Genomic DNA, 27,977 nt, shown 5'->3' on the forward strand with positions numbered 1-27,977 from the left:
TACCGAACCTGCAACCTTGGGTTGTGGCGGGATGATGCTTTAACCAAATGAGCTCTCTGGCCAGGGCTACTTCTCACTTTAAAAGTCTTCAATTTTATCTCAGCAAGCCTCTAATTTGAGGATTCTGGGATATTTCTCTCTGCTTGTTCTGCTATTTTATAGCTTATTAACATTAGGTGGACACAGCCAAAGCAAAGAATTGAACCTCAGGTAAATCACTTCTTTAAAGTGATAATGGAGAATTTTCTGTGAATTTTCTTTACCAATGTTGAACTGGAACCACCTGCTTGCATAGAAATTTGAGGATTGGTTGTAGCATTTTGGAAGCTCTGTGATATTTGGATTACACCATTGAATTAGTCTACTTTTAAATATCCCCGGTTGTGCCAGAAGGAAATACAAACCCTAGAATGACATAAAGTAAGTTCCTGGTTTGTAACTACTTTAGAGATTTCTTTAATATGGTGACCTGACTGGAAGCTCACTTCTAGAGGAAACACAATTTTAAATTTTCTTTCTTTCTTTTTTATTGTTTGATTGTAGAGAGAGGAAAAGCGAGTGAGAGAGAAACATTGCTTTGTTGTGCCACTTATTTATGCATTCATATGTTATGTCTTGTATGTGTCCTGACTAGGGATCAAACCCAAAACCACGTATCAGGACGATACTGTAATCAACTGAGTACCCGACAGGCCTTAAATTTTCTTAAGATGTGACTTGGTACTCTTAATGATGGTAGATATATACCCTTCGTAATAAATGGTGCAATGTCACCTCAGAGAAGAGGAAATTCGTCTTCCAGTACCTTTTTCTTTGTTCTCTTATGTTAAAAAGAAGATCACTTTAGGGTGTCTGGCATCTGCAATATAGCCATGTTGTTGATTGTGAAAGAAATGGCCTTTTCCTTACCTCCTAGGTAATGGAGAGTTGTAAGAAGAGCCCAGCCCAGAAAGGGTGGAAATCAGTGTGATGCAGTGGGAAGATCGTGGGCTTGGGAGCATGCCAAGCTTGGGTTTGATTGCTTCTTGGCTGTGTCCTTGGGCAGAGGTCAACCTCTCTTGGGTCTCAGTTTCTTCATCTATAAAATGGGACTAATTTGACAGTGTTTCTGAGTACTGTGTAAAATAATGTTTATAACGTAATTAGCTCTTACATGGTACATGGTAAACATTGAATAGATGGTGATGATTATTGTGTTTATAATATTAGCTTATATAAACCAAAAGTCGGTGGAAGCATGGTAGCAATTTGCTCTTGGGTGCTAGTCATTAGGCAGATAAATTCCTAGTAGATTCTGGCACATCTGTTAGAGACAGTGAACATCTTTTTTTTTTATATTAGATCAGTGGTAACTACTGATGGTTATTCTCTTGGTTTCCATTAGCATTAAGGTTTAAAGCAGGCTTGGGAAATTCTCAGGACAACATGAAAGTCTTAGGATAATGGGTATTCTAGTATGAGGTGATAAAACTTAAAGTTTTAATTTTATTAATTTTTTAAAAGATTTTATTTATTTATTTTTAGAGAGAGGGCAAGGGTGGGAGAAAGAGAGGGGGAGAAACAGCAATGTGTGGTTGCCTCTCGCTTGCCCCACTCTGGGGACCTGGCCCGCAACCCAGGCATGTACCGCGACTGGGATTGAACCAGAGACCCTTTCCTTTGCAGTCCGCTGCTCAATCCATTGAGCCACACCAGCTGGGGCTAAACTTTTTAGATAAAAGGAGTTTTACCCTGTTATTGCTCTTTGGTTTTGTGACTGATAGTAAAAAGCTCATGAGCATTCTAGGTGTAGTGCTGGTGGGGATGTTCCTTTGGCATAAGATACATATCTTAAGTCACTCTTTGCAGTAATACTAAGTGGTATGATAGAGCAGGACGCTTAAGTATAACATGTCTGCTTTCTATGTCTGTTCCTGTTGGCACATTTAATAATTTTTATCTTTGCTATTGATATTTTTGGTTTGTTTTATCCACAAAGTGAATATGGAGGAACCTGTTAACTCTAGAGACATTTCTTATGGCATAATTCTGTTGAAATGTGGATTCTTACTCTAATTATATTAAAACAATATGAATGTAAATGGTTGCTCTAGAATTTCTCAGCTTTATTTTCTATAGATTAGGGCAATTAACTATTGTCAACATATCCAGGAGCTCAGCTGGTTTAAATTCAGGCTGAATATGAATTGGGAGACCATTTCCTTACATAATAAATAGATTTACATGTGAATTTGTCACTGGAAATGCTGAGCTGCAAAACAGTTTTCTTTGCAGCACAGACGGTATAAATGCCTTGATCAATTCAAAGTAGAGTTTGTTAAAAATATTTGTTTTTCCAGATGGTAGATCTTTCTTGGGTCACGAACAAGGAGTTGTTAAAGTCTGTGAAGAATTTCCTTTAATAGTTATTCAAATATTTGTATCAGATACTAACTAGAAATGAGTACATCTCTTTGAATATTATTTGAAAAAGGGAGAACTTGTGCGTTTTTGGTTCTTACCATTTTAAGAGGTATTTTAGAACTCTGGCTTTAGCATTGTTAGTAGGATCCATCCTTAACCAGTTGGAGGACTGGAGAAGATTTTGAGTGTCGTCTCTGACCTTATCAACAGTTGTCACAAAAGGCCCCTTTTATGATGTATCAGTACACATCACAAAATACCTGTTTCAGGTTTTTTTTTTTTTTTTTTAAGAAGAGAAGGGAGGGAAAAGAGGAGGAGAGAAACATCAATGTGAGAGGGAAACATTGATTGGCTGCTTCTCCTACGTGCCCGATCTGAGGACCCAACCGCCACCTAGGCATTTGCCCTGACTGGGTCTAACCCATGACCTTTTTGGTTTACTGGATGACGCTCCAACCAACTGAGCCACACTGGCCAGGGCCCCCTTAGTTACATTTTAAAGATACCTGTTAATTTATCTGAAATATGTAAGTGTGGAACAGCATTGATACTGTGTGGAACAAGGAAAACTATTTGGAATGTTTATTTTTAATTCTAAAGGTCCAAGGCACATTCTAAACATTGTATAGGAAGTAGTGAAAATTTAGCCAGAGATTGTACTTGCTCTTTTGAGATCTTACTATTGAATTCTAAATGTCTCATTTTTTTATATGAAGCGATCAGAAATTTGCATTCCTGAGAAGCAGTTGCTATTTCTATTTTTTATTTCTTTGCTCTGATGGCAAAGGCTGTCAGAATTAGTTTTCCAGATTATTCACATTCACCATTCTTACTACCAAAGGCCAGACGCTTCATTCTTTAATTTATTAATCCAGAGATTTCTGCTTACAGGTTATCTCATTATAATTCCTGTTTTTTTCAGGAGCTATATTTCTGAGATTCCTTGCCTTATGTTAAAGTGCTAATTTTTATTGAGATAAGAAGTATTGCAACAATTTATATTTTTGTATAACAGTGCTCAAAATTTAAAAAATTTAGAGCATTAAAAGACGAATTCCCTTTGTAAGTTTCTAAATCAGTTATAAGTCAGGGAAATAACTGGCTGAAAGCTTGAGAGCAGATGTTAGATTTATTTTTAACTTAGGTTACTTTCAACAAATCATATTAATTTTCTACCTTATTTTTTAGTGGAATAATCTACGGAATACTTATTTATATTTCATTTGATAACTTGAATAATTTTATATGATTCTAGAGGTTTAAATATTTAAAAATTTTTTATTTATTGATTTTTAGAGAGGAAAAGTGAAGGGAGAGAGGGGAAAAAGAAAGAAACATTGATTTGTTGTTCCATTGATTTATGCATTTATTAGTTGATTCTTTGTATGTGTCCTGACTAGGGATCAAACCTGCACCCTTGGCGTATCGGGATGATGCTCTTACCTACTTAGCTATCTGGCCAGGGCCTTAGAGACTGAAATATTTTTAGTAATGAAAGATATGGGTGTTTTATGCAGGTTTTTTCTCTTAGAAATTTTTTTTTTCATGTAAAATAATTAAGAATTTGATTTTAGCTCTATTTTGAGCTCTATTTTCTAGTTGAATTGGAGATAAATTTTCTTCTTTTTGTTAAAACTTATTTATTGGTGTCGCCTGGATTAGCAACATATATTCACTGATCTCATAGAAAAGTTCTTCCCCAAATTCCCAGAACTGTTAGTTTTAATTCAAAATTTGCATTTGTGAAAATTTCCTGTCAGTTTAGTTTTGAGTATTTATTTTATAAACAAACAATTTACATCCTGCATGCTGGTTATTTAGTGTTGGTATATGTATTTTTAATTTTTAGAAAACTTCAATTTATCTACTGGCTGAAACTTTTTATACAAAAAATCAGCTGTAATAATTTGGTTATTTTCAAAAACTTGATGATGGTAATGCATTATGTGTGTTAATGATTTTATATTTTCCCTAGTCCAAAGTCTGTTTCTAGGTGGTTCTAGGTGGATACATCCTACTTTTATATCTGATTAGGACTATGAATGGGAAATTAAGAGTGTAAATGCAGGGAGAATTGTATGGATAAATATTATGTATAAATATCATTTTTATTGAAATCTGAACACCATGGTAATTACCCAACCCAAACTTTGAGCTGCTTCTCCAAGGAGATGACCATTAGCTTCTCTCTTCGAAGTGGTTAACTTCAACAGCAGCCCCAAGATCATATCATGCTCTTGTCTTCCTAGGAGGAATAGTTCAAGAGGGTCTTGCATTCCCTTAAGGTGTGAAAAAGCTCTACTTTTAGCCAGAATAAACGAAAGTCAAGAAATGGATTTCTCTCACCTATCTCCCCACTTTCAAATGGAATATTTTTGCTTATAAATTGCACGGCAGTGAATGGATTTTCTTCTTTCACCAGTAGATTATACACAGATCTTGGTAAAGCAAATTGCTAACAAGTTGTCTGTTGACCGTCTTTAGAGAAGAACTGGTTAAGGCAATGAAAAATAAATTGCAGGCATTTTTCCTATGCAGGATATGAGTAGTGAAAAACACTGCTTTTTAGCGATAGTACACATAGGAATATTTTAACACTTTGGAGTAACTTTTTCAACATAGCAAGAATAAACATTTCTGTGTAGATATCAGGACTTGATAGATTAATACATAAGGGGGATTAACGAGCTAATGGTGGAGAAGTTTAAGTTTCAGTTGTGTGAATTGATGATGCAAATGGTGATTTTAGATTTTTTTCCTACAAACTTAGTATTTTGTAACCTTGACTTTTTATTAGGATTCACAGTTCAATTCCATAATTCTTTTGCTGACTAAGTGCCTAAGAGTGTTTGTCATTTCAGAACCACTCATGAATTCTTGTTTGGTGCTCTTGCTGAACTGGTTGATAATGCAAGGTATGTAATTCTTGGGTATACAGTCTGTGCTTGAAGACTTTTTGGGTGCTTGTGACCTTTGCTCTGAAGACATGGGAGGAAGGCAGATCTGTAACAGCTACAACTCACTCCTAAGAGGCCTGTTACCCAAAAGACTATTTTTAAAAGCACATTAGTTGATATTTCCACTTTATTTGATTAAGTTTAATTCATTCATTGCTTTGTGTTCCAGCATAAAAATAATGAACCTATAACCTCCAAAGCTACTTTCCTTTGTGTATTACAGCAAGATAATTGTAATAAAACAATTTAGAAATTTGAGAATCAAATTAATGAGACAGATAAGCTCTGATTTAATTTGAACTACAAGAAGAGTATACCATCTGATGTCTTTAAAAGTATACCACAGTTCTGTGTCTTCCCACACTGTATATTTTGTTGTCAGATGACTGCAGTTTATCAAAACATTTTCCATTGTTAGCAGCTGTGCTTGGAAGAAATCAGTCTGTAGCACTGTGTTATACTGAGTTCTCAGAAGCATATAAATGTTACTGTGCAAGACTGAAGAGTTTAAGTTGGTTCAAAGATAAGCAAACAAAAATCTAAGCAAGATTCTGTTTATATTAAAAATGTTGTTTGTCTTGTTTCTGAATGCAAACATAAAATTTAGACATTGTTTACTGACTAGGTATTGATGACTAATGAAGAAGAGGGAAAGAGTTGACAAAGTACTTTTTTGTTTTTAAAGATTTTATTTTTAAAGAGAGAGAAAGGGAGACAGAGAAGAAGAGAAACATCGACATGTAGGAGAAACATCATTCAGTTGCTTCTGCTGTGTCCCACTTGGGGACCTGACTCGCAGCCCAGACATGTCCTGCCTGGGAATCAAACCGCTTAGACTTTTGGTCTGAGGGAAAACACCCAATCCACTGAGCCACACCAGTCAAGGCTAGAAATACTTTTAAATAGATTGCCAGCTATCGAGTTTGCTGATAATTTTCTATGTCTACCTGTGTTTATGCTATAAACCTATACTGTTGTTATTTTTCACTTGACTATTCATGGAAGTACAAGGTCTGCTCAGAAAAAGTCCAGCCATTGTCAATATGAGAACAGTTTGCGTGACATTGTGTAACCCCGGCAACCAAGGAGAGTGGACTGGAATGCACATGTGTGAACAATGACGACTTCACTGTACTAGTCAGTGTGGGCAAGTAGATGCCTGTTGAGTGAGCATGTGTACTGTTTGGCCATCACATTCAAAGTGACTGAGCAAGTAGAGCAAAGAATCTGCATTAAGTTTTGTGTTAGGTTGAACATTCCTCCACCAAATCTATTGGGATGATTTAGAAAGCCACAGCTATGGGCAGCTGATTGGCAACTGAACTTGCGTTTCAGTTGATGGCTAGACTATAATGGGGTACCTCAACTTCCTTTCAGGCTTAGCGAGGATGAGATTATGGGCTCGTGAGTCAGTCTGCTGACGGTAGTGCATATACAGTGAGACTTGATTTTTTCATAAGCTTTTTGGCAGGTTATTTTCCTTTTTTTCTCAATCTCTTGGTGAGAAGGAAAAATGGAGAAGTTATTGGAACATTTTTTTTTATGATTGTAATCAAGAGGAACACAGACTTAAGTCAGTTCTTAGCATCTAAAAAGGAGTGTTTTTACTTCTAGATGTTTTCACTAAGTATTTAAAAATATATATCTGGGCTCTATGTATCATATGGTTATTTTAAATAATTTGGAGCTCCAGAAGTTTTAACACACATACAAGGAAAATTGTATTACCAAGTGTAAAATGTCTAACTTTAATGTATGTAGAGTGACTGTCTGAATTCCTGAAAATAGACTCAAAGTAGTACCCATCCCACTTGAAAAACTATGCATATTTATTGTTGGTATTTCAGATTCTCATTTGGATCTTGATTTTTTTTTCCTTTTAATTTTGCAGAGATGCTGATGCCACCAGAATCGATATTTATGCTGGTAAGATGGATGTCACTTTTTTCTTCTAATGCCCAGTTCCTTTTAATGCATTCATTGCTTTGCCTAAGAAGAAATGAATAGGAAATAACTGCTTTTTGGAGCCTGAGCATATGGCACAGTCACTCTAGGTCTTAGGTAGAAACAGGGCAGCCCTGGTTAGGCATGGATAATCATAGAAACCAAGAATATTGGTGTAAAGAAACTAACACAGGGCGACCAGATTTATAGATCTATTCAAATAGCCACCAGAAGATTTATGGGGATGGTGGAGTAGGGTAGTGGGGAATGTAATACTAATTACCAGTGATTTTACTGGTTGAACTTAGCAGGTGAACAGGTTTGTGGTACCTGCTGCCTAAGAGAGATCTTGTTGGAGTCCAGTTTCTCCTGCAGCCGTGGTGAAGAGCAGTCCCAACTTGTAGAGTTGCTGGTGTCCATTGCATAAAACAGCTGAGTAACTGGGTTGGCACTGAGCTTTGCAGAGGAGATGTTCTCAAACAGGTGTCAGGTGGGAAGGAGGGCTGCTGTGCTTGGAATTTAAAGATACTGAAGCATGTACTGTTTGCTTATTTAATTGGCTCTGTTTGACAGTAAGAGGGGGTGCAACAGTAGAAGAGTTCTTAGTCATTATCAGTGGTTTTTTTTTTTTTAAGCAGCTTGCTTTCTGCTTGTTCAGTGTTTGTACTAGTACTTCTTTTTGGTTGTTAGAATGCTTAAAATCTGGAAGCCAAATAGAGGAAGAAGATAGTTTTTAAATCCAGTTAGCATGATCTGTTTTTCTGACAAACTTTTCTGAAGCCTTCTGAAATGTTTGAGGTAATATTTTGAATGACATTGACTAGCTTCTGAGAAGATTTGAATGTTAATGGAAATAAACAGTTATCAGATAATTCCTTTTCTTCATAGATCCCTTTGATAAATGGGAACAAGCACACAATTAAAAAGTAATTATTAGAAACTCCAATGTCATATAATTATGAAGACTCTCCCCCGATATGAATTTCTCATTCCTGATATACTTTTGAGTGAAGAAAATATTCAGAACAGCTAGAAGTCAGCTATACTTAAATTCCAAAAGCCTTCTGTTTAAAAGGCTCTGCCAGAGTGGTGAAAATAAGACCTTTATTTTTAGAAGAAGCTAACAGGAAAAAGGGGCACAGTAGAAGACCATTAGAAGATGGTTACTAAACCCTCAGGCCACATGGAGGTGCCAATGTGTGTCTTACATGTTAGTGTATTTTATTGAGGAGTAATTACAGCTATCTCTTAAAAGAAATGGTGGCTATTTTAATCATTGCACAATGGCAGACCAGAGAATGAACCCATACTCCAAGTGACATTGAAGGGACAAATCATCATAACCAAGTCTACTTGGAAGATGCTTTTAAAAAAAGGTAATCTCTGCTCCCTTCTCTCTCACCTTTGATAGGTGAATTTCAGCAAGGAAATTTAGTCCTTGACACTCAAAATGCAGCAGAACAGTTAGATTTCAATTTAAATAAACAAAAGGCCGAGTGCCCATTTATTCTGTGCTCAATTCTACTCCTGTTTAGCTTTAGGAGGAGTCCAGAGAGAATGAGATTGGACAGACAGCACTCTACAAAGGATTAGATAACAATAAGGCAGTTAAGGTTTAAATGGTATGGTAGAAACTGCCAAGCACTATAGCATTTTGGAAAAAGACATGATTTACTCTTAAGATTGGGAGTCTTGGCTGAAGTGTCCTTAACTTTATACTTTTCTATGGGAGGAATAAAAGCAACCTCATTTTACAAGTAAAATAATATAATTAGTAATATCTAATACAGGTACATCTTGCTTTCTTGTGCCTCACTTTATTGTGACTCACCGATGTCGCACTTTTTACAAGTTGAAGGCAAGATCCTCCACTAGCAAGAAGATTGTGACTTGCTTTATTGCGATGGTCTGGTACTGAACCTACAGTATCTCCAAGGCATGCCTAACAGTATAAACTTTGGGGGGGGGGGCAGTATTTTCCTATCTCCCATTTTGAAACTAGATTGATCCTGAACTTGGCAATTTCCTCAAATATAATATGTAGTTTCAATTCATCATAAAGTCGTATGTTAGAAGATTGTATCTAAACCTAAGAAGGGTGCCCTGGTGGGTGTGGCTCGGTTGGTTGGAGTGTTGTCCCATAAACCAAAAGCTTGTGGGTTTGATTCTTAGTCTGGGCACAAGCCTAGGTTGTGGGTTCAGTCTCCGGCCCCTTGTTGGATAAGTACAAGAGACAACTGATTGACATTTCTCTCCTCCTCTCTCTCCCTCCCTTCCCCTCTCTAAAATCAATAAGCATGTCCTCGGGTGAGGGTTTTTTTCGAAAAGTAATAATTAAAAAGATAAACCTAAGAAGGGTGAGAAAGGAACCAGAGTGTCGAAGTGTAGAGGTGTTCACTCACCCAAAGCATTCCTATTAGATGGGGCCAGACTATAAGGTGCCTGTAGCAGTAGACTGTGTTTTTACTTCCTGACTCGTTGGTTAGGGAGTGCCACCCCTCAAGAAAGATCTCTTCTGTGAGGTCGGGTCAGTGGTTAGAAAATGGAAAATTAGTCGGAGCAAATATAACTGAAACGAATACTATTTAAATAGATTGCAAAGTACAGTGAATAACTTGGAAGTCATTTCATTACAACCTCTGCTGAGGAAAACAGTATTTTGTCTTTTCTGGCTTTTGACTTATAGCCGCATTTTACATCCTTTCATTTCTTTCTTTTTGCTGTCTTTTCAGTGGAGTTGGTGGAGAGATGTGAGGCTAATTTGGAGAAGCCAGACTTGGCCATGTTGGGGGAATCTTAGATGTATAGCCTTCCAAACTGGCTCTGGTAATCTTACATAGCTGCCACCAGGATTTGAAGCACAACTCAAAGAAGACAGTTTGGCTCTGTATGATGAGAGGGGGAGCATACAACCCCCAGCTACTTAGACCCCCTGTCCAGGACCCCTCTTCCCCCTTAATCAAAATTTTTTCCTTGGAGGCTTCAGATATCACTCAGTTGACTGATTAATGTAAATATCAGGTGTTAGGAATGTATCTCTAACTTGTGGAATGTCTGGGGAGATAATTTTGAGCAGGAAACCTTGTATTTCTTGCTCTAGCTCAGTGATTCTCAGAGTGGTCCACTGATGGACAGTATTGGGATGATGTGGGAGCATGTTAGAAATGCAGACTCTCAGGTGCCACCCCAGACCCACACAATCAGACTGTCTAGGGTAGACCCCAGAATCTTTAACAAGCTTTCAGTGAGAGCACACTACATTTTGTTCTGATATTCTTCTTAGACTCCTTCTGCTTAAATCTTCCTGTTTACCTGATTTGCTACAGAGAGTAGCATCCGTTAGACTGGAAGCTCCACGAAGGCAGTGCTGACATCTGCATTGTTCACTACTATTATCTTCACCACAGAGTCAGGCACAAAGGAAGTGCTCAGTAAATATTCGTCAAATAAACAGGTGATGGGGATAAGCATTGTAGCTAGGTAAAGATGCCACACTGCCTGTTTATAAAGTTGAAGAAGTCATTGCTGTGTTGGCTAGTTTCTTTGGCCCTGAAGTGTTATAGCACATGACCATGGATCTGGACACTACCAGCTGCTTATGGGCTCTAGGTCACCATGTGGCTGGGAGGATCCCCCATAGGTGGGTTTCTTAACTTCATAAACCAAATGAAAAATCTTGAAGTGAAGTCCTTGAACAAGAAAGGAATCTCAGACCCATTGTTTAGTGATGCCTGCAAGTCCTGGTATAAAAAACAAAAGGGCCTAAAAATAACTTCCTACATAGTGTTCAAGAAATGCCACCAGTGATCCTTGGGGACTTTTCTAATGCACTTGGTTCAAACCAATTTCTAGGTCCCAAAGCAGTGTCTTCACGGACAGTTTATGGCTGAAGTGTATAGCATACTGGCTCTTGGCTAGATTTAGAACATTTTTAACATAATCTGTACCTGACTTAGTTTGAGTCTCCAGATGACACTTTACTCCCTCTGGAATGAACTTTGAAACCTTTATGCACTTCTTTCTTGTACTTGGTCCTGTTTGCTAGATCTCATTAGGATTCTCTAGACTTATAAGAGGCACTGCCATAAGGAGAAATTTTCTTATCTACCAATAATACTTCCAGGAAGATTCTTGTTCTTTAATTTTCAAGATGCACTTATTATTAATGTTTCAGCAAGGTTTAGCTTCCTGAACACTGAGTGATATTCGAAAATCTGTGGTTTGTAGTACTTCTGAAATAGTATTTTAAATTACATTAACTAGTCCAGTTAACAGAAGGCGGTCATGACTCACTTGAGTCTTTAGCATGAGGGGAGGACATAGAGCATTTTAAACAGATTCCTCAGCTTAAATAGTAGTTAAAGTTGGTGAACTGCAGCTCGGGTGAGACAGAAATTCTTCAGTTAGGAACTAGGCTTCAGAGCAGTCCTGTAGTACCGTACATAGACCTCCCTTTTAATAGAAGTGCTCTTCTGATTCCAAGGCCCCTGCTTTCTCTCTTGCCTACCTAGTCCTCATCCTTGGGTCATAAGGCACCTCTGAAACTGTAGTATGGGCCTTGCCCTATATGGGAATCTTCTCCAGTGTTCATGACGTGACCCAGACTACTCTGACTAACCAACCACTTGCCACTGCAAAAGACAGCTGCTAAAAGAAGAGTGTCTTCTACTCACTGGAATGGCAGTCAGAGTCTGTTGTGCTCCTTCCTGTAGGCAGAGAAGCTCTGCCATGGCTACTCTGCCAAGCTACTCTGTAACTTACCCTCAAAGGATTATTCCTTATTGCAGTCAAGTTTATCCAGGTGGGAACCAGGCAACTTTCACTATACCTCCCTGTGCCATCTTAATCCTGAGTAGAAGAGCCATTTCAAGGACCCATAGCTATCTGGAGATTCAATAATGACTACAGATAGCCCAGAAACTGCAGTCTGAGAGGGATAGTCACATAGAGACTTAATTTATATTATAGATAGCAGCTGCCTCCCACCACTACGCATATAGCATGTCTGGCTTGATCACTTTGTCTGAACTTAACCCAGAAAGGAGATGCCCTGTTGGATTTGAGCAGGTAGAGCATGCAGTAGTGGGAGTACTTTAGTGTCTTGGGATTCACAGTAGAAAGTAGAGGTGGACGTAATCAAGGTGGAGACAGAGGGATGATTGAGGTGTGTGTGAAATACATGTCTATTCAGTGGTCCTAGGTGCTGGACCAGATATTCCTTGTCCTCCCTGTACAGTCCCTCAAGCTTTGTCGTGAACTAGAAATGATTGGAGCAGCATCTCTAAGGGCCCTGATGTTTAACTCACACTAGTTAGGTCTGTTACAAGGAGAAGCTAGGTTTGACCTCACCTTTGTGGACTAACCTTCACATTGATCCACCTTCTGATCATACCCATGTTGCTGCTCCCTGGAGGGTAACCACCCAGTAATGGCAGCCTTGTCTTTTACAGAAAGGCGAGAGGATCTTCGAGGAGGATTTATGCTTTGTTTTTTGGATGATGGAGCAGGAATGGATTCAAGTAAGTGATTGCTTATTTTGGGGAGGATGTAAACATTTTTATAAACTACTTAACTGTATTAAGTTCTTTTTTTGTTGCCTCACTTTTGTGACTTGAAGATCCACCCACAGAGAGAAGAGTCTGTTGCAACATCTCAGGCTTAATTCCAGTAATGGATTTGCCGGGTCTTGTCTTAGCATGGGAGATAGCATCTGAATGGTAGCGTGAATCAGTCAGATTGCCTGTCTCTTGACATTATATGTACCAGCTTGTACAACATCCTCCAGCCAAAACTATAGGACCCCCTCTCCTGGCCTCAAGCCTTATTGCCGTGTTTGGGTAACAGAACATGGTCATAGTCATGGCTGAACTTAAACTGACAGGCTAGTCAGGGGTTATGTCCAGTTGCCTCATGGTCGGAATTTCCTTGGGGACAGAGGTTTTCACTAGACACACAGCCCTGCTTTGGTTAGCAAGGCTCAGACCTTCAATTTTTGAGGAGCCTGAGAAAGAAATGCAAACTTTTCACACATTCCTATGCCTGTCACTTCAGGCGATGCTGCCAGTGTGATCCAGTTTGGGAAGTCAGCCAAACGAACGCCTGAGTCCACCCAGATTGGGCAGTACGGGAATGGGTTAAAATCGTAAGTATACTAGAACCCTGTCGCAGGACTCCAAACAGAATCAAGTGATACTCCCCTGTTTCTGTCCCATGAAAACTTTCCTCCTCCTTGTTTCTATCACTGTAACTCTGGAGCAGAAGGCAAGTTAAAAAGGAGTAGTTGGGGACTTACTGGTGTTCAGCCTAGTGTACTTCACAGATTGAAAAGTATGAATGTCCCAAACCAGTTGGGGTGGGAGAAGCGTTTCTCTTGGCACTGTGTTCTGGTACGGCACCTCTCCTCCTTTTGAAAATGGTTATTTTACCCTGTGGTTGAGGTATTGAGTGATAGTTTTGTGGGGTTGGTACGTATCTGATAGTGAAGAGGTCGCCTCATGGTGCAGCAGTGTGCCCTGAACATCTGCCACGTATCACACTGTGTGCTAGGCACTGGGGTCCAGGGTGAGTCGGAGAGACCCAAACTCTCCCTCCTGGAGGACATGGTTTCCGCTCTCATACCCTGCTAGGTCCTGTAGCAGGGACCTACCTAATGTCTTCAGATCCTTGGGACTTCTTTCTCAGCCCTTGGTTCCCACTTGTTTTGTGTTTGGAATGTGTTGTTCTGGTTTTGAGTGAAGCCCCAAGAGAAAGGTTTCTATTTCTGAAATGCTCACTTCCAGCTGTACATACCTTTGAATGGAATAGGATTTAGTGGAATTGGAGTTTGCACAAATGGAATTCTAGGTCACGTTTCCAGTTTTGCTGTGGAAACGTGTTATTTTGTTTGTTAGAGTGTGGTGGTCAACAGCATTAGTTATCCCTCACATGCAGCCTGCTTTGAAAGAAAGTGCTTCCAAAGACATCAGGGACCTGTTCCTGGGCTTTTCGATTTGTCTGTCAATAATAGGCACTTACCATGTGCCAGGAACTATGCTAAAAACTTTACTTGAATGATTTTGTTTAATCTTCACTGTGGTCCTATGAGGTGTAAGTATTTTTATTCTCATTTTCCGATGAGGAAACTGAGGTTTATAGGGGTGAAGCGATTTGCCCCAAAATATAAAAATGTCCAAGTGTAGAGCAGAGATATGAACCAGGTCTTTCTGAAGACAAAGTCAGAGCTGTCTGTCTCTTTTATGTCAGAGAAACTAAAGTTCAGATCTCACCTCAGCCCCTTAATTACTTCTTTGAGCCTCAGCTTCCTCTTCTATAAATTGAAATTACGATACATACCGAGTAGGTTAAGGATTAAATGCTACCATTGCTGTGAGACCCTAGCCAGGTTTTAGCCTCTTTTTTTTTTTTTTTTTTTTTTTTAAAGATTTTATTTATTTACTTTTAGAGAGAGGGGAAGGGAGTGAGAGAAGGAGAGAAATATGGAGGAGATACATTAATAGGGTGCCTCTCACATGTCCCCAACTGGGGACCTGGCCCACAACCCACGCATGTGCCCTGACTGGGAATCAAACCAGTGACCTTTCAGTTCACAAGCTGGCACTCAGTCCACTGAGCCATACCAGCCAGAACTAGCCTCTCTTTTTTTTTTTTAATTTTTATTGTTATTCAATTACAGTTGTATGCCTACCTCTTTTTTAATTTCTCTTTTTTTGATCTTTCCATGTCAGATTCCTGTCCTAAATCACTGGGTCTTGGGCAGGGCCTAGGAATCTGTGTTTTTCATAGGTTCCGTAGGTGATTCTGGTGTGGGCCATTTAAGTCTTCAACAACTAAGGTCCTCCAGAGTCATTATGATGTAAGAAACACTGCCTTGATTGTAGGCCAGCTTTCTCTTATCTGTCTTATCAGTTCTCTAGCCTCGGGTAAACCATTTGATCTCCCTGAATATCTATTTTCTAATCTAGTAAATAGGATTCTCATCTCTGGCATTCTCTTACAGAGTAAGTTTTAGGGGCAAATAAAATGTGACTGAAAGACCTTAGAAAACTGGGAACGAAAGTGTACAGAAGTTGAAGGTATTGTCATTACCATGTTTTTAGCAGAACAACTTTGTAAAGGACTCATTGAGATGGGTCCATCTGGTGTTCAGAGTGAATTCATTTTGAAACCAATTCAGAAGTTCAAAGAGAGTTTTAGGAGGAAGTGATTTGTGGTGAGAATAGGGCTGAGAAGCAGGGAAGCCAGCAGAAAGGTGGCATTTCAGGCCTGTTGCTATTCAGCCTCCAAGGGCATGTTCAAAGACAATGGGAAGAAAGAGGCACAAATTGAGAGTTTTTGCCAAATTTAGTCAAGAATAAGCTTTGCAGAAGACAAGATAATGTGCCTTATGTTGCCACCCAAAAGCTTTAGGGAAGGAGGACTGTGAAATTGTCAGGGGCAGGAGCATCGCCAGAACTTTGGTAACTAGAAGAGGAGAAATAGAACTTGGCAGCCCCCGGGGTGTCTCTGGATAGTGTCCTGGGAGTTTTCCTGAGCATTCGGGAAAATGGGACATGGCATTCATTTGTGTATTTGGCATACCCGTCTGGTGTATACTTGTACATAGATGAGAATAATAAGGCTTCTTATTGCCATCACCTCCCTAGGGGTATTATGAGGACTAATGAGATAATAGCCATAAAGCCCCACATGCTGCTCAGAAGGAAGGAGCTAAACAGCTCCATTGTTCAGTGGGTAGTCCTCCCACTGGCGCTCATGCTTCTGCCAGGCAACTGTTCCATGTTGTCTGCAAAGGCCTGTCCTGGCCTGTTCCTTGGATGAACCAGACAGAGGAAGGAAGCAGTTGATTCCATTCAGACTTTTGCCTTGTGGAAGTGAGCCTCTAGGCACATTTCCTAGGAACCAGTTGCATCCAAAAGCAGGGACCTGCCTGTGTCATAATGAGCATGAGGTGGCAAAACAATAATGAGACAGAAGATAGCTGTAGTTATAGGACCTGAGCCAGTTATACGCCTCTTTGAAAACTGATGAAGAATTATATTTTATACAGTTAGCCCCCATTTTGGCTGAGGCCTGAGATTGTACTGTTTTTTTTTGTGTGTTTGTTTTGGTTTTGTTTTTTTTTGAGGACTTGTGAGCATAGATAGTGGGCTGTTTCCTTGACGGTGCTGCCATTTGATGAGTGGGTGGGAGGGAGTTATGTCAATGAAGGAAGGACAGGATGGGAACTGGTTGTAGTTAGCATGGAAGATGATGTATTAAAGGCGTCAGTTACTGGAGTGAAAAATTTGATGGCGGCACAGTCAGAGGGTTTATATAGCAGCCCTTGTGTGGCTGGGATAAACCTGGAGCATGGGCAGCAGGGTTACTTGTTATCATTGTGGCAACAGCCAGAAGGTGGGGCTGATGATTGGCAGTGAATGTGCCCTAGAAGCATGTTAAGAGATCCCTGCGTGGTGAGTAATTGTGGTCAAGAAGGTCTGGACAAAAGACTAAGTCCAGGGGAAGGGCAGAGGAAGATTGTCAGATGGGAGGAGTGGGGATGAGGGCTGTGGAACTTAATTAGTTCAGGGTCCTGAGACCTTAGGGAGGCCTTTAAGCCCTCCAGAGGCACTTCAGTCATGTCCAGAGGGTAGACTTTCAGATGAGCTTTTGAATCACTTGGAGAATAACCCACTTCTGCTTCTTTTCAGAGGTTCAATGCGCATTGGGAAGGATTTTATCCTTTTCACCAAGAAGGAAGACACCATGACCTGCCTCTTCCTGTCTCGTACCTTTCATGAGGAGGAAGGCATTGATGAAGTAGGTCTTATCCTGGTGGTTGGAGTTGCAGTGCCATATTTCCTGGGTCTGCCCAGGCTGTTTTTCATAGGTCATTTGCAATCCTGGGCTCATTGGGGTTGCAAGATTGCAGCCACACCCCTGTTAGGTGGGTTAGCTGGTTGGATGAATGGGTTGAGGGGTTAAGGCAGATATCTTAATGTGAAGTAAAATCTCAAAGCTTCAGGCAGTCAAGTGGCAGGAACCAAGATTTGGATTTACAGCTTCCCTAGATCTATAGCTTGAATTCAATCTCTTGCGGTGTCATAATTTGAGAATTGTTTTTTTCAAGGGGGGTATTTGGGGCTTCCGTGTCTATGAGTGGAAACCACAGCTGGCAGTAATAACAGGAATAACACTGTCTTTCCCATATGATGGTGATTTTGTGGAATGCGCTGTGAGTGCATTTTCTATCTATGTCAGAAGCTACAAGTCAGATACCCACGGGGACTGGGTAGGTAGTAAAACTGGTGAGCATATCCATATGGAAAAGATCAGTGAAAGATTTTTGCTAAATGGCAGCTGACACTGAGCCCCGGGTGATTATTGTTATGCTGGAAGGAAGGCCTCATGCATCTACAGTGTTCTGATTCCAGATATCTGCAAAGCTGGTCTGGTGAGGCCTTTGCCCCCTCATGGAGGATGGGAGTGGATCCCAGAAGGCCTTGGTCTGTCCAGTCTCAGACTAGACTCTTACCTCCTTTCATATGTGAGAAATGGAGGCTAGAGCTTGAGAGAAGGGGCTGAGAGGGTCTGCAGAGAGAATTCCATGGCTGTCATGTCAGCAGAGTGGTGAATTCATTTAAAGTTTTCAATCTTACTTACTTCTTTCAGTTACTAATGATTAAATTTGTACTAGTCCTGTTCAGATATGAGCCTAAATCATAGCAAATTAGTTCATGTTGGGAATAAAAGGTTATCTTCTTCTACCATCTTCACTTAGCAAGCCAGTGAGTTAAGTTTGTCTTTTTGGTGAGTGTTAGTTCATTCAGAATGAGGAAAGTGCTGCAGTTGGGAAGAGCAGGCTCCTGGGAAAAGGTGGGGTGGGAGAATTTAGCCTAGGCTGGGTTTTTCAGGAATGTTTCCTTATAGACTGAGGGTGGCAGGAGGAGGGTGTTTAAGTAACTATAAATAGGCTGTTCGGGTTGTGGGAAGGGACTTGGCAGAGAGGCCACTTGAAGAAAGATGGTGGCCTCTAAGGAGCAGGGAAGGCCAGGTTAGGCTTGACTTTATTAAACGCAACTGTTACAGAGAATTTAAACAAGGGTGTGGTGGTATCAGGTTCTCTTTTTAAAAGATGAGTGTGGTTATTGTGTAGTGATTGGACTGGAGAGATTGGTATGTTAGAACAGACTAGTTGAAAAGCCCTGTGTTTAGCCTGAAGGGACTCCAGCAGGGAGGTGAGAGAAACTAGGAGTCCTCTTCATCTTTTTAGCATGTGGGACCCACAGGTTTGATATTTGGTCAGTAGAAGAGGAAAGGGGAAGAAGGGGTCACTGATGACTCAGGTTTTAGTGTGGCCGTTGGGCATGGTGGGCTGGCTGGCTGGAGCTGGGGAGGAATGGAAGAGGGACAATTGAAGGGGAAGAGTGTTTTGTCCAGGGCATTCAAAATTAAGTTGGATCTTGAGGGAGCCTGGCTCCAGGATTCATGGTATCAGGTGAGCTCAACTAAAGGAGCGTGTAGAGTGAGAAGAGGACCAAGGATCTCAAGCAGATTTAAAGGTTGGGGAGAGGAGAAGGTGCCAGAGGAGACAGGAGTGGCTAGAATAATAGGAGGAAAACCAGGACAGTGGGTACATTGAAACTAAAGGAGAAGTGTTTTGGTAACAGGAGTGAGTGCCAGTGGGACTGAATGAATGCCACAGTTTGCATAATGCCATTGTCACCTGGGACTGCTGTGAAAAAGGGAGGTGCAAATTCACAGAACACAAATGGAATTCAATTCCCTGGTGAAAAGCTAGGTTGGAATTTTTTCCTTACTTGGTGCTAGAAGGTCACTGTTTTGGATTGTACTGTAGTGCGAACTCAGCCAAGATTTCAAAATAAGATCATTTTTGGCTGGCTAGGAATGCATCCAAACCAGTTCCAGGGTTGGATACTATAGGCATGAAGTTTCTTAGAAATCAGCAAAATCTCTCAGATCTCTTAACAGTTTATCACCATGGCACTTGTCAAAATAGGGAGGTTTTTTCCCCTCACGTTGGGCCATCTGATGTGAACTTCTGAGGGAATCCCAGCAGGCAGCCATCTGCAGGGCTCCCTAAGAAAGCTGTCCGGGGATGGGGAGAAGGACACTGAGGCCTCTGGGGAAGTGGCATTGGAGGTAGGGTTTTTAATGAAAGAATAGGATTTTTTCCAGCTTTATTGAAGCATAATTGACAAGGGTAGGAGTTTTAAAAACATGACTTAGACGTAAGATTTAATTCTACGTGTAAGAGTATATTAAAATGTATGTACAGTTTAGCTAGTGCCCATGTGGCCACCGTCATGGATTAATGCCAGAAGTCCTCAGTGTGTCCTTCACCAATCAGATTGCTTATTGCCCCCCTGAAGGAACTGCCCTCAGGCGACTTTGTGATGGTTATCTTCTTGTTTTTCTTTATAGTTTAGTCACTTATGTATGCATTCTTGAATAGTTTAGTTTTGCATATTTATGAATTTTATATAAATGGATTCATCGTAGGTTTTTAAAAAATTTGCTTGTACCATTGTGAGATTCATCTGTATTGATGCTAGTAGCTATTAGTTCATTTGCATTACTGTACAATATTCCATTGTATGAATATGTTACAGTTTAATTTTTTCCTTTTAGTGGATATTTTGCTGTTCTTACATGTTTACTGGTACATACAGGGTCCGGTGCAAATAACACCTTTTTTTAGTTACAAAATCATAAGCATGTAATTCTGTATCATAATAATATCACACATAAGCACTCCATATGACATTTTAGGTAAGATGTTCAAATTAGAACTGTCAATTACTACACCCATATTATTACCCTACCAACCACAATCAAGCAGGCGATACTTCTGCTGGACCCTGTATATACAAAAGTTTGTCTCAGGATGTATACCTGGGAATGGAATTACTAAGTTGTAAGTTATGTTTATGTGTATTTTCAGCTTCATTAGATAATTGCAAATATATTTTCCTTAGTGGAAAGAGTAAAATTATTAACAAATGAAGAAAATGGCCAAGGACATTCCAAGTGGGGAGCTCCCTTTGCAGAGGCCCCCAGGGCATAACCCAGCATACCCCAGAGGACTCAGTGATGAGGCTGACTCTTGGGAAGGGGCAGAAGCCACAGAGCCTTTGGTAAAGGGCTGTGGAGTGTGAGCCTCACATCCTGGTTAGCGTGGAGCCACTGTGGGGAGGGATAGGATGAGTGCACTTTTTAGGGGAAGTGTCTGCCTGTGCTTACTCCAAAGGTGATAGTCCCATTGCCCACCTGGAATGCTCAGACCCGGGAGCCTGTCACAGACAACATGGAAAAGTTCTCTATTGAGACAGAGCTCATCTACAAGTATTCTCCCTTCCGCAATGAGGAGGAAGTGATGACTCAGTTCATGAAGATTCCTGGAGACAGTGGTAAGTAGGCTTTGAGCCTGCATTGCCTAGAATCTGGAGCTCTAGAGCCACAGGTGGTGTGGGAAGGGGCTGGGGGCACCTGGCACAAAGAAAGGATTTCTGTTCTCTAGGAACACTGGTGATCATCTTTAATCTCAAACTCATGGATAATGGAGAGCCAGAGCTAGACATAATCTCAAATCCAAGAGATATCCAGATGGCAGAGACTTCCCCAGAGGGCACGTGAGTGTGGCTGGGAAGGGAGAGAAGCCCTGGAACTGGTACCCATTCTCTCAGTTGGGAGAAGCTCAGAAGGTGACTTAAGGAGAGAGGGGAGAGCTCATTCCCTGGGTTTCCAGTATTAGAGTTCATGGAGCTGAGAACTCCACATCTTGGCTCAAGGCAGAGGGATGAGCAGGACAGCAGATCCTCAGCTAAGCCAAAAGAAAAGATGAATGATTCCTTGCTCCAACTCCTTGACTTGACAGAAGAAGAAATTGAGGCCCTAGATTGGGGAGAGGAGTTACCAGGGGCTGGGTCAGGTGTCTTGTGGGGGATCTGTGCTGGGGACATGAGAGAGGGCAGGATGTGATGCCATCACTGTGGGAGTACACTTCTAGTGTGGCAGGAGAAGTGGAGATGCGAGGTGGAAAGGTGGAGGACCTGCAGAAAGGCTGTCCTACTGTAATCTTGGTGAGGCTGGTTGTGGGGCGGGTGACAGCACTCCTTTGTTCTTGCCATCTCCAGGAAGCCTGAGCGTCGCTCATTCCGCGCCTACGCTGCTGTTCTCTATATCGATCCCCGGATGAGAATCTTCATTCATGGGCACAAGGTGCAGACCAAGAGGCTCGCTTGCTGCCTGTATAAGCCCAGGTAGGGACCTGCCCACCTTGCCCTGCTGTTTCTCTTGGGCCTGGCCACACTTCTCTAGGGCATTGTTGGAGTGATGCTAGACGAGAGGCTGTAACAGTGTTGACTGTGTTAGGGCCTTTAAGCTATCTATGATTTACTGTGAGGAACTTCTGGCTCTTGAGGAACTTCTGACAGAGGTGGCCAATGGGCTATAGAGATTGGCTGGTGAATGAAGCTCACTGAGTGTGAGTGCCCTCTGTGAGGTGGAGGGTGCCCTGTCTGGCACAGTTAGCTGTCTGAGCCTTTTGGCTTCAGGGCTTTTAGACATTCCACAGCAAAGCAAAGGCCCTGGCTAATTACTGAGGTTTGTTTATCCTGTGGGATTAATGGCACTTTGTGAGTAGTTAGGTTGCTTATCAAACTATCAGGAGGCAAGGGGCAAGTAGAATGAGTTGAGTCTTTTTGCTGAAATAAGCTTGGCTCTGACTCACCAGGAGGGGCCAGGACAGTGCAACTAGGGAGGAGGCAGGAAGTCAGGGCGCTTCCTGAACTGCTTGGGTTGTCGCCCTGCCCCCTACTGTTTGGGACCTTAGGTTGCTTTTTCCCCTGTTCAGGATGTACAAGTACACATCAAGCCGTTTCAAGACTCGGGCAGAGCAGGAGGTGAAGAAAGCTGAGCACGTAGCACGGATTGGTAATGTTGCCCCTATGTAGGAGGGGTTAGGTGGGGGTCGCCTGGGTACATAGGTCCTGGCCAAAACAAGATCCAGGAAAAAGCTCCATCCAATACCCTGGGGCAGTTCCTCGTGCACCCCTCCCCGCTCTGGCCAATCTTAGCAGTTTTTCTCCCCAATCTCTTTTCTCTTCTTCAGCCATTTGTAGGAACTTAATCTAAAACAATGTCAACTGCTGGGCTGGCCCAGAGTGAAGAGTCCCACACTGTCCTCTGGCCTATTTATTTGTTAAACTGGTTTTTATGACTCCAGGGCAAAAATCTCAAGGTCTGTCATGATAACGGCTTCTTGGTTCCTCAATGGAGAGTGATTGGCTGAGGATTTTGATACCTTCCAGCTCTTGCTGAGGGTTTAACTTGGGTTGCCTTTGGCAGTTTTTGACCTGTTCTTATTCATTTGTGAAGTTTGAAAAGCGGGTCTCAGGTATAATAGTGCCAGTTTCCTTGTGCCCTCCTTGATTTTCCTTTTTGAACTGACTGCAGTCTAAGCAGGGAGGTTGCTCACCAGCTCATCTGTACCTTGACAGTGTGTATACACACACACACACACACACCATTCCCCTTGTCCAGTAGGGACTGCACTGTGGGATCCAAGAGGGATTGCTGAGACTTCTGAACCTTTGAATTCTTATCATGGTTTCTTCTGGGTTTCAGCTGAAGAGAAAGCCCGGGAGGCGGAGACCAAAGCTCGGACTTTGGAACTACGCTTAGGTGGAGACCTCACACGAGACTCCAGGGTAAGGAGACTCCAGACCTGTACAGCTCTTCCCCAGCATTTCTGGCAGTAGGATCCCAGAGCTGGCCTGGCTCAGCCCCAAGACAGTCAATGAAGCCTTTGCCCTAAAGCTGGGATGTTTTGATGTTTCCCTGATCACTGTTGAACACACTGTATAGCATAGTCTTGGCTGATCATTTCAACATCCCAAATAACCATGTAAGGTATGAACACTGTTAGTATCCTCAGTTTATAGAAAGAGAAATTGAAGTGAAAAGCATCACTTGCCCCAGGTTACACAGTGGTAAGAGTCAGAGCAGTTCTCTGACCCTCCCAGTCCGACACACGCCTCTGTAGACTATTGTTTCAGTAGGCCTGGCCAAGTGAAACATGGCTTTTGAGTGTGTCCCATTTTCTGTAGCAAACTAGTACATATCTAGCTGTCATTCTGCTTCCAAGTGATTTAAAGTAAGAAAGTTTTAGATGTTACCTGCTATGGCCCAGAGCACCTGCTACCCTCACTGGGTGCTGACGTTTGTTTCCAGGTAATGTTGAGGCAAGTCCAGAACACAGCCATTACCCTGCGTAGAGAAGCTGATGTCAAGAAGCGGATCAAGGATGCTAAGCAGCGGTGAGTGCCAGGGCTGGCCTTTGACCTTTTAAGGTTATGGAGCTTTTGTACTGATTTTTGACAGAGAGCTTGAGGAATTCCCCCTCACCCTGTAAGTTTGCCACTCTGTCACAGAGATTGCTTTGAGAAAGCCATTTATGTTGTAATCCCAAATGCTGGCCAAATGTCTATTGTAGAATAGTTTTTTCCTAGCTCGGTTCCTTCTTGAGCTAGGAAAAGGCAAGGCAGTGCCCATGCCTGGAGTTGAACACCAAACCTTTCTCACTGGTACCTGTCTATTTGTCTGTGTATCTTTCCTCCCTTCTCTCTCTCTCTCTCTCTCTTCTTTTATCTCCCTCCCATTCCCTCCTTGCCTTTCCTCTTTTTCTTTCCTTTTAAAGACTATCTAAAATGCTCATTGTGTAAAGCTTGTAAAATGTGGAACATTAAAAAGTTTTTAAAACTTAGCTATATTTCTACTGCCTGGTGATATCTACTCTTAATATTGTTATTTCTGGTTACAGTTGTGGGATAATGCTATAGCTTGAGTTTTGCACCTTTCTCATCTAGAATGAGTGTTTGTCCTGGCTCATTGAAGTATCTCCCTGTCCTGCCTCTATGTGTGGAGCCTCTCTTGGCTCTGGGCCTTGAATTCCTGGCTGGTTTGTGGTCTCCTTGTCACAGGCATAGGTTTCAGGTTTCTTCTGTTGTAGTCAGTCGTCTTTTGCATCTGTTTTTCAGTTTCCTTGATTTTGCTGACATTTGTCACACGATGGTCTCTTCTGTCACATACATGTTCATTGTTGTAAATTTTTGCCTTTTCAAAATTAGTTACTGTCACATTAGTGGAGTAGGTATGCAGAAAACCTTGTGTTTATTCACTGTGTAACACAGATTTGTAGCAGTGGCATAGTATCCCCTTCATAACTAAATACAACTCTGTTACCAAAGGCCAAAGTCATATACTCTTAATTATGTGTTTATTCCTATCAAGTCTAACAGTTTACACATTGAATGAAAATACAAAAGTTTTTGCTAAACATGTTTGAAGTTTAAGCTTAACACATTTTAAACGCCATGGTATTTGTGTGTTCATTGGTTGACCTACTAGAATTTCTTTTGCCTTCCCAGAGCGCTTAAAGAACCTAAGGAACTAAATTTTGTTTTTGGCGTCAACATCGAACACCGGGATCTGGATGGCATGTTTATCTACAACTGTAGCCGCCTGATCAAGATGTATGAGAAAGTGGGCCCACAGCTGGAAGGGGGCATGTGAGTACTGCCCCAGGAGAGCTTTCCAGCCCAAGGCAGATGGCGAGAGCCCTTCAGCCAGGGGAATGACAGCTGTGTTGTCTTTCTCCATGCAGGGCATGTGGTGGGGTTGTTGGAGTTGTTGATGTGCCCTACCTGGTCCTGGAGCCTACACACAACAAGCAGGACTTCGCTGATGCCAAGGAGTACCGGCACCTACTGAGGGCGATGGGGGAGCACCTGGCGCAGTACTGGAAGGACATTGCCATTGGTAATCCCATTTCTCTTCCTCTCCAGCCTCATGGTACTCTCACTTACTGCCTGAAGGGGTGAAATTAGGAAGAAGGAGAGGCTGTCTCCTAACAAGATGTGTGTGTGTTTGCCTTCCAGCCCAGCGGGGAATCATCAAATTCTGGGATGAGTTTGGCTACCTCTCTGCCAACTGGAACCAGCCGCCATCCAGTGATCTGCGTTACAAACGCCGGAGAGCCATGGAAATCCCGATCACCATCCAGTGTGGTGAGTCAGTGGTCTGAACCTTCTGACTCCTTCCCGTCATAGTCCATGACCGTCTTTTCTCTGTGTCCTCATGCTGTCCTTCTGACCGGACTCTCATTCATGGACTCAGAGTCCCACTAGCATATGAGTGTGTTTGGTGATGGCCCTGGGAACTCAGTCATAGGGCTGTGCTGAGTTTCAGTGGTCCCTCCTAATTGAGGCAAAAAGTCATCTAACCTGCCAGACTTTAATGGGTTTGGTACCACATTGTTTATAGTGTGAGTGATGACTGAGCCAGCATCCTACTAGAGGAAGGAGAGCGGCTGGGGGCATTGAGAGTCCACGATACCAAGTTTCTATCCTTGCTGGTATCACTCCCTGAGAAGTATTACTGTTCTGTAAGAAAGGCACAGTTGGAGCCAGAGTGAAGGTTTTTGAATGGAAAGTCAGACGGGCATCTTTGCCTTGGACCTATCTAGGAGGAGAGCCTGACTATAGATATTGTTGGTTGGCGTGGCTGACTTTGGGGGGTGATTTCTGTGTCGCAGATTTGTGTCTGAAGTGGCGGACGCTCCCCTTCCAGCTGAATTCTGTGGAAAAAGATTATCCTGACACCTGGGTTTGCTCCATGAATCCTGATCCTGAGCAGGACCGGTGAGTACTTTTTTCTCACAGAGATTGTGGGTATCTCCATCCTCCCACCATGTTTTTTCCACTCTTTGGGCAAATAACTTACTATGCTTCTTGAGGTCAGTGCTTACATCTTTACATCTGTCTTGCTGCACATAATAAGTGTCCTGGAAATAAGAATATTTGTGTCCTGCAGTGAGTATAACTCCATGCACTAGGAATTCTGAGGTGGTTGCTCTGGTGAGAGACAGTATGGGTTGGCTGAGGAGGAAGGACCTTGCCCTGCCTGGAGCCCTGTTTTGCCACGGCCTCCTTTAGCACCTTCTCTGTACAGGTGTGAGGCTTCTGAGCAGAAGCAGAAGGTTCCTTTAGGGACATTCAAGAAGGACCTGAAGACACAGGAAGAGAAGCAGAAGCAGCTGACAGAGAAAATTCGCCAACAGCAGGAGAAGCTGGAAGCCCTGCAGGTGCGCAGTCATGGGCAGTGGGCAGGGCCAGGCTGTGTCAGTGTTCTGTCCAGGGGGGGATTGAGACTCTCAGTGGTCCCCTTTTTTCTGCACGCTCAGTCTCACTCTGAACTGTTACCCATGAGTACTGCCAAAGCTCTCCAACCCCGATCTCCATGCACACTGGTTCTCAAGTATGCCTGATTATTCTTTTAAAAAGACGTTTTGTTATTAAAAAGTGGTCCAATTAATTTATGAATGTTTAAAAACTCCAGAATATGAATATCTTACTTTGGAGGTAACCACCACTAACTACATATCCTTCCATCTTTTTATGACTGCCCGCTTACACATAAATACATATATATTTTATTAGAACTATGGAGAGCATGATGTATCATGATATACACACAAATATAGTTTTTTATATACGCACTTTTAGTACATAATTATTTTCTTTGGGATAATTTTCTAAAAGTGAATTTGAAAGACTAAAAAGGTTTTGTAAAATTCCATGGCTTTTAAAAACTGTTTACACATTACCCTCCAATTAATTTTTGTTTTTCACCAGCTATACTTTTTTTTAAAGATTTTATTTTATTTTTAGAGAGAGGGGAAGGGAGGGAGAAAGAGAGGGAGAGAAACGTCAAATGGTTGCCTCTCACATGCCCCCAACTGGGGACTTGGCCCGCAACTCAGGCATGTGCCCTGACTGGGAAGGGAATCGGCGACCTTTCAGTTTGCAAGCTGATGCTCAATTTACCGAGCTACACCAGCCAGGGCCATCCATTTGTTTTTATTTTTTATTTTTTTAATTTACTCTTTAAAATAGACTTTATTTACTTATTTGAGAGGGGAGGGAGGGAGAAAAAGAAGATGAGAACCATAGATGTGTAAGAGAAACATTCATTAGTTGGCTCCCCTTTGCATCTTGACCAGGGACTGAACCTGCAACCTGACCATGTCCCCCAACCCGGAATCCTTCACTTTGCCAGAGGGCCCCCAACCGAGCCACACAGTCAGGGTTGTTATGTATTTATCAATAAGTTTAAGTTCTGGAGGGGTACAGCAGTACATGGATTCTGTGTCCAATGGCCTTAGCAGGAAGGTTGCTTCAGAATTTAGCACAAACTATGCCACTGTTTCCACGAGCATGAGTTACCTTTCCCCAGATTGTTCTGGTTTTATTTGGTTTACCACCAGAAGTCACTGTGTTGTTTTTTGCTTTGTACACATAAGCACATCTTTTTGCTGGATAGAATTCAGTTTCATCTCGAGCATAAACACCTTCAATTTTAAGAAGAGCTGTGTGCTCCCTCTGGTTCTGGAGACCCCGTTTATAGCCAGCAAAAATGGCCTTGGACCACAGCATTCCAGACATATTTGTTGTTGTAGAAGTCCTGTACCTGGCAGGCTCCACAGGCTTCAAGATGGTGAAAAAGCACTATTTTTAAATGTTTCTGTAAATTTGATTAACATTTGAATTTGATTTTATCATTTGAATTTCTTCCATATTTCTAAAATTGGACAATTTTTCATGTCTTTTTATA

At 41.8% G+C, this 27,977-nt stretch overlaps 1 protein-coding gene and 1 pseudogene across 2 annotated transcripts in view; one reads left to right on the forward strand and one right to left on the reverse strand.

Annotated features, from left to right (window-relative positions):
- The window catches only part of MORC2 (MORC family CW-type zinc finger 2), a 41,822-nt gene that overhangs the window by 3,167 nt on the left and 10,678 nt on the right, over positions 1-27,977 (forward strand). For both annotated transcript variants that reach the window (XM_053928118.2, XM_024566638.4), the window contains exons 2-17: positions 5,265-5,318; positions 7,252-7,286; positions 12,755-12,823; positions 13,356-13,446; positions 16,994-17,102; positions 20,554-20,713; positions 20,824-20,935; positions 21,440-21,565; positions 22,159-22,238; positions 22,932-23,014; positions 23,538-23,623; positions 24,734-24,874; positions 24,970-25,124; positions 25,244-25,372; positions 25,900-26,005; positions 26,316-26,448. In XM_053928118.2, coding sequence (XP_053784093.1) covers positions 5,265-5,318; positions 7,252-7,286; positions 12,755-12,823; positions 13,356-13,446; positions 16,994-17,102; positions 20,554-20,713; positions 20,824-20,935; positions 21,440-21,565; positions 22,159-22,238; positions 22,932-23,014; positions 23,538-23,623; positions 24,734-24,874; positions 24,970-25,124; positions 25,244-25,372; positions 25,900-26,005; positions 26,316-26,448 — 1,669 coding nt within the window. The remainder of the gene's footprint in view (positions 1-5,264; positions 5,319-7,251; positions 7,287-12,754; positions 12,824-13,355; positions 13,447-16,993; positions 17,103-20,553; positions 20,714-20,823; positions 20,936-21,439; positions 21,566-22,158; positions 22,239-22,931; positions 23,015-23,537; positions 23,624-24,733; positions 24,875-24,969; positions 25,125-25,243; positions 25,373-25,899; positions 26,006-26,315; positions 26,449-27,977) is intronic.
- LOC112310420 (large ribosomal subunit protein eL33 pseudogene) lies at positions 27,476-27,970 on the reverse strand (annotated as a pseudogene).

Source organism: Desmodus rotundus, chromosome 7 (assembly GCF_022682495.2).
Source record: "Desmodus rotundus isolate HL8 chromosome 7, HLdesRot8A.1, whole genome shotgun sequence".
Classification (NCBI taxonomy): Eukaryota; Metazoa; Chordata; class Mammalia; order Chiroptera; family Phyllostomidae; genus Desmodus; species Desmodus rotundus.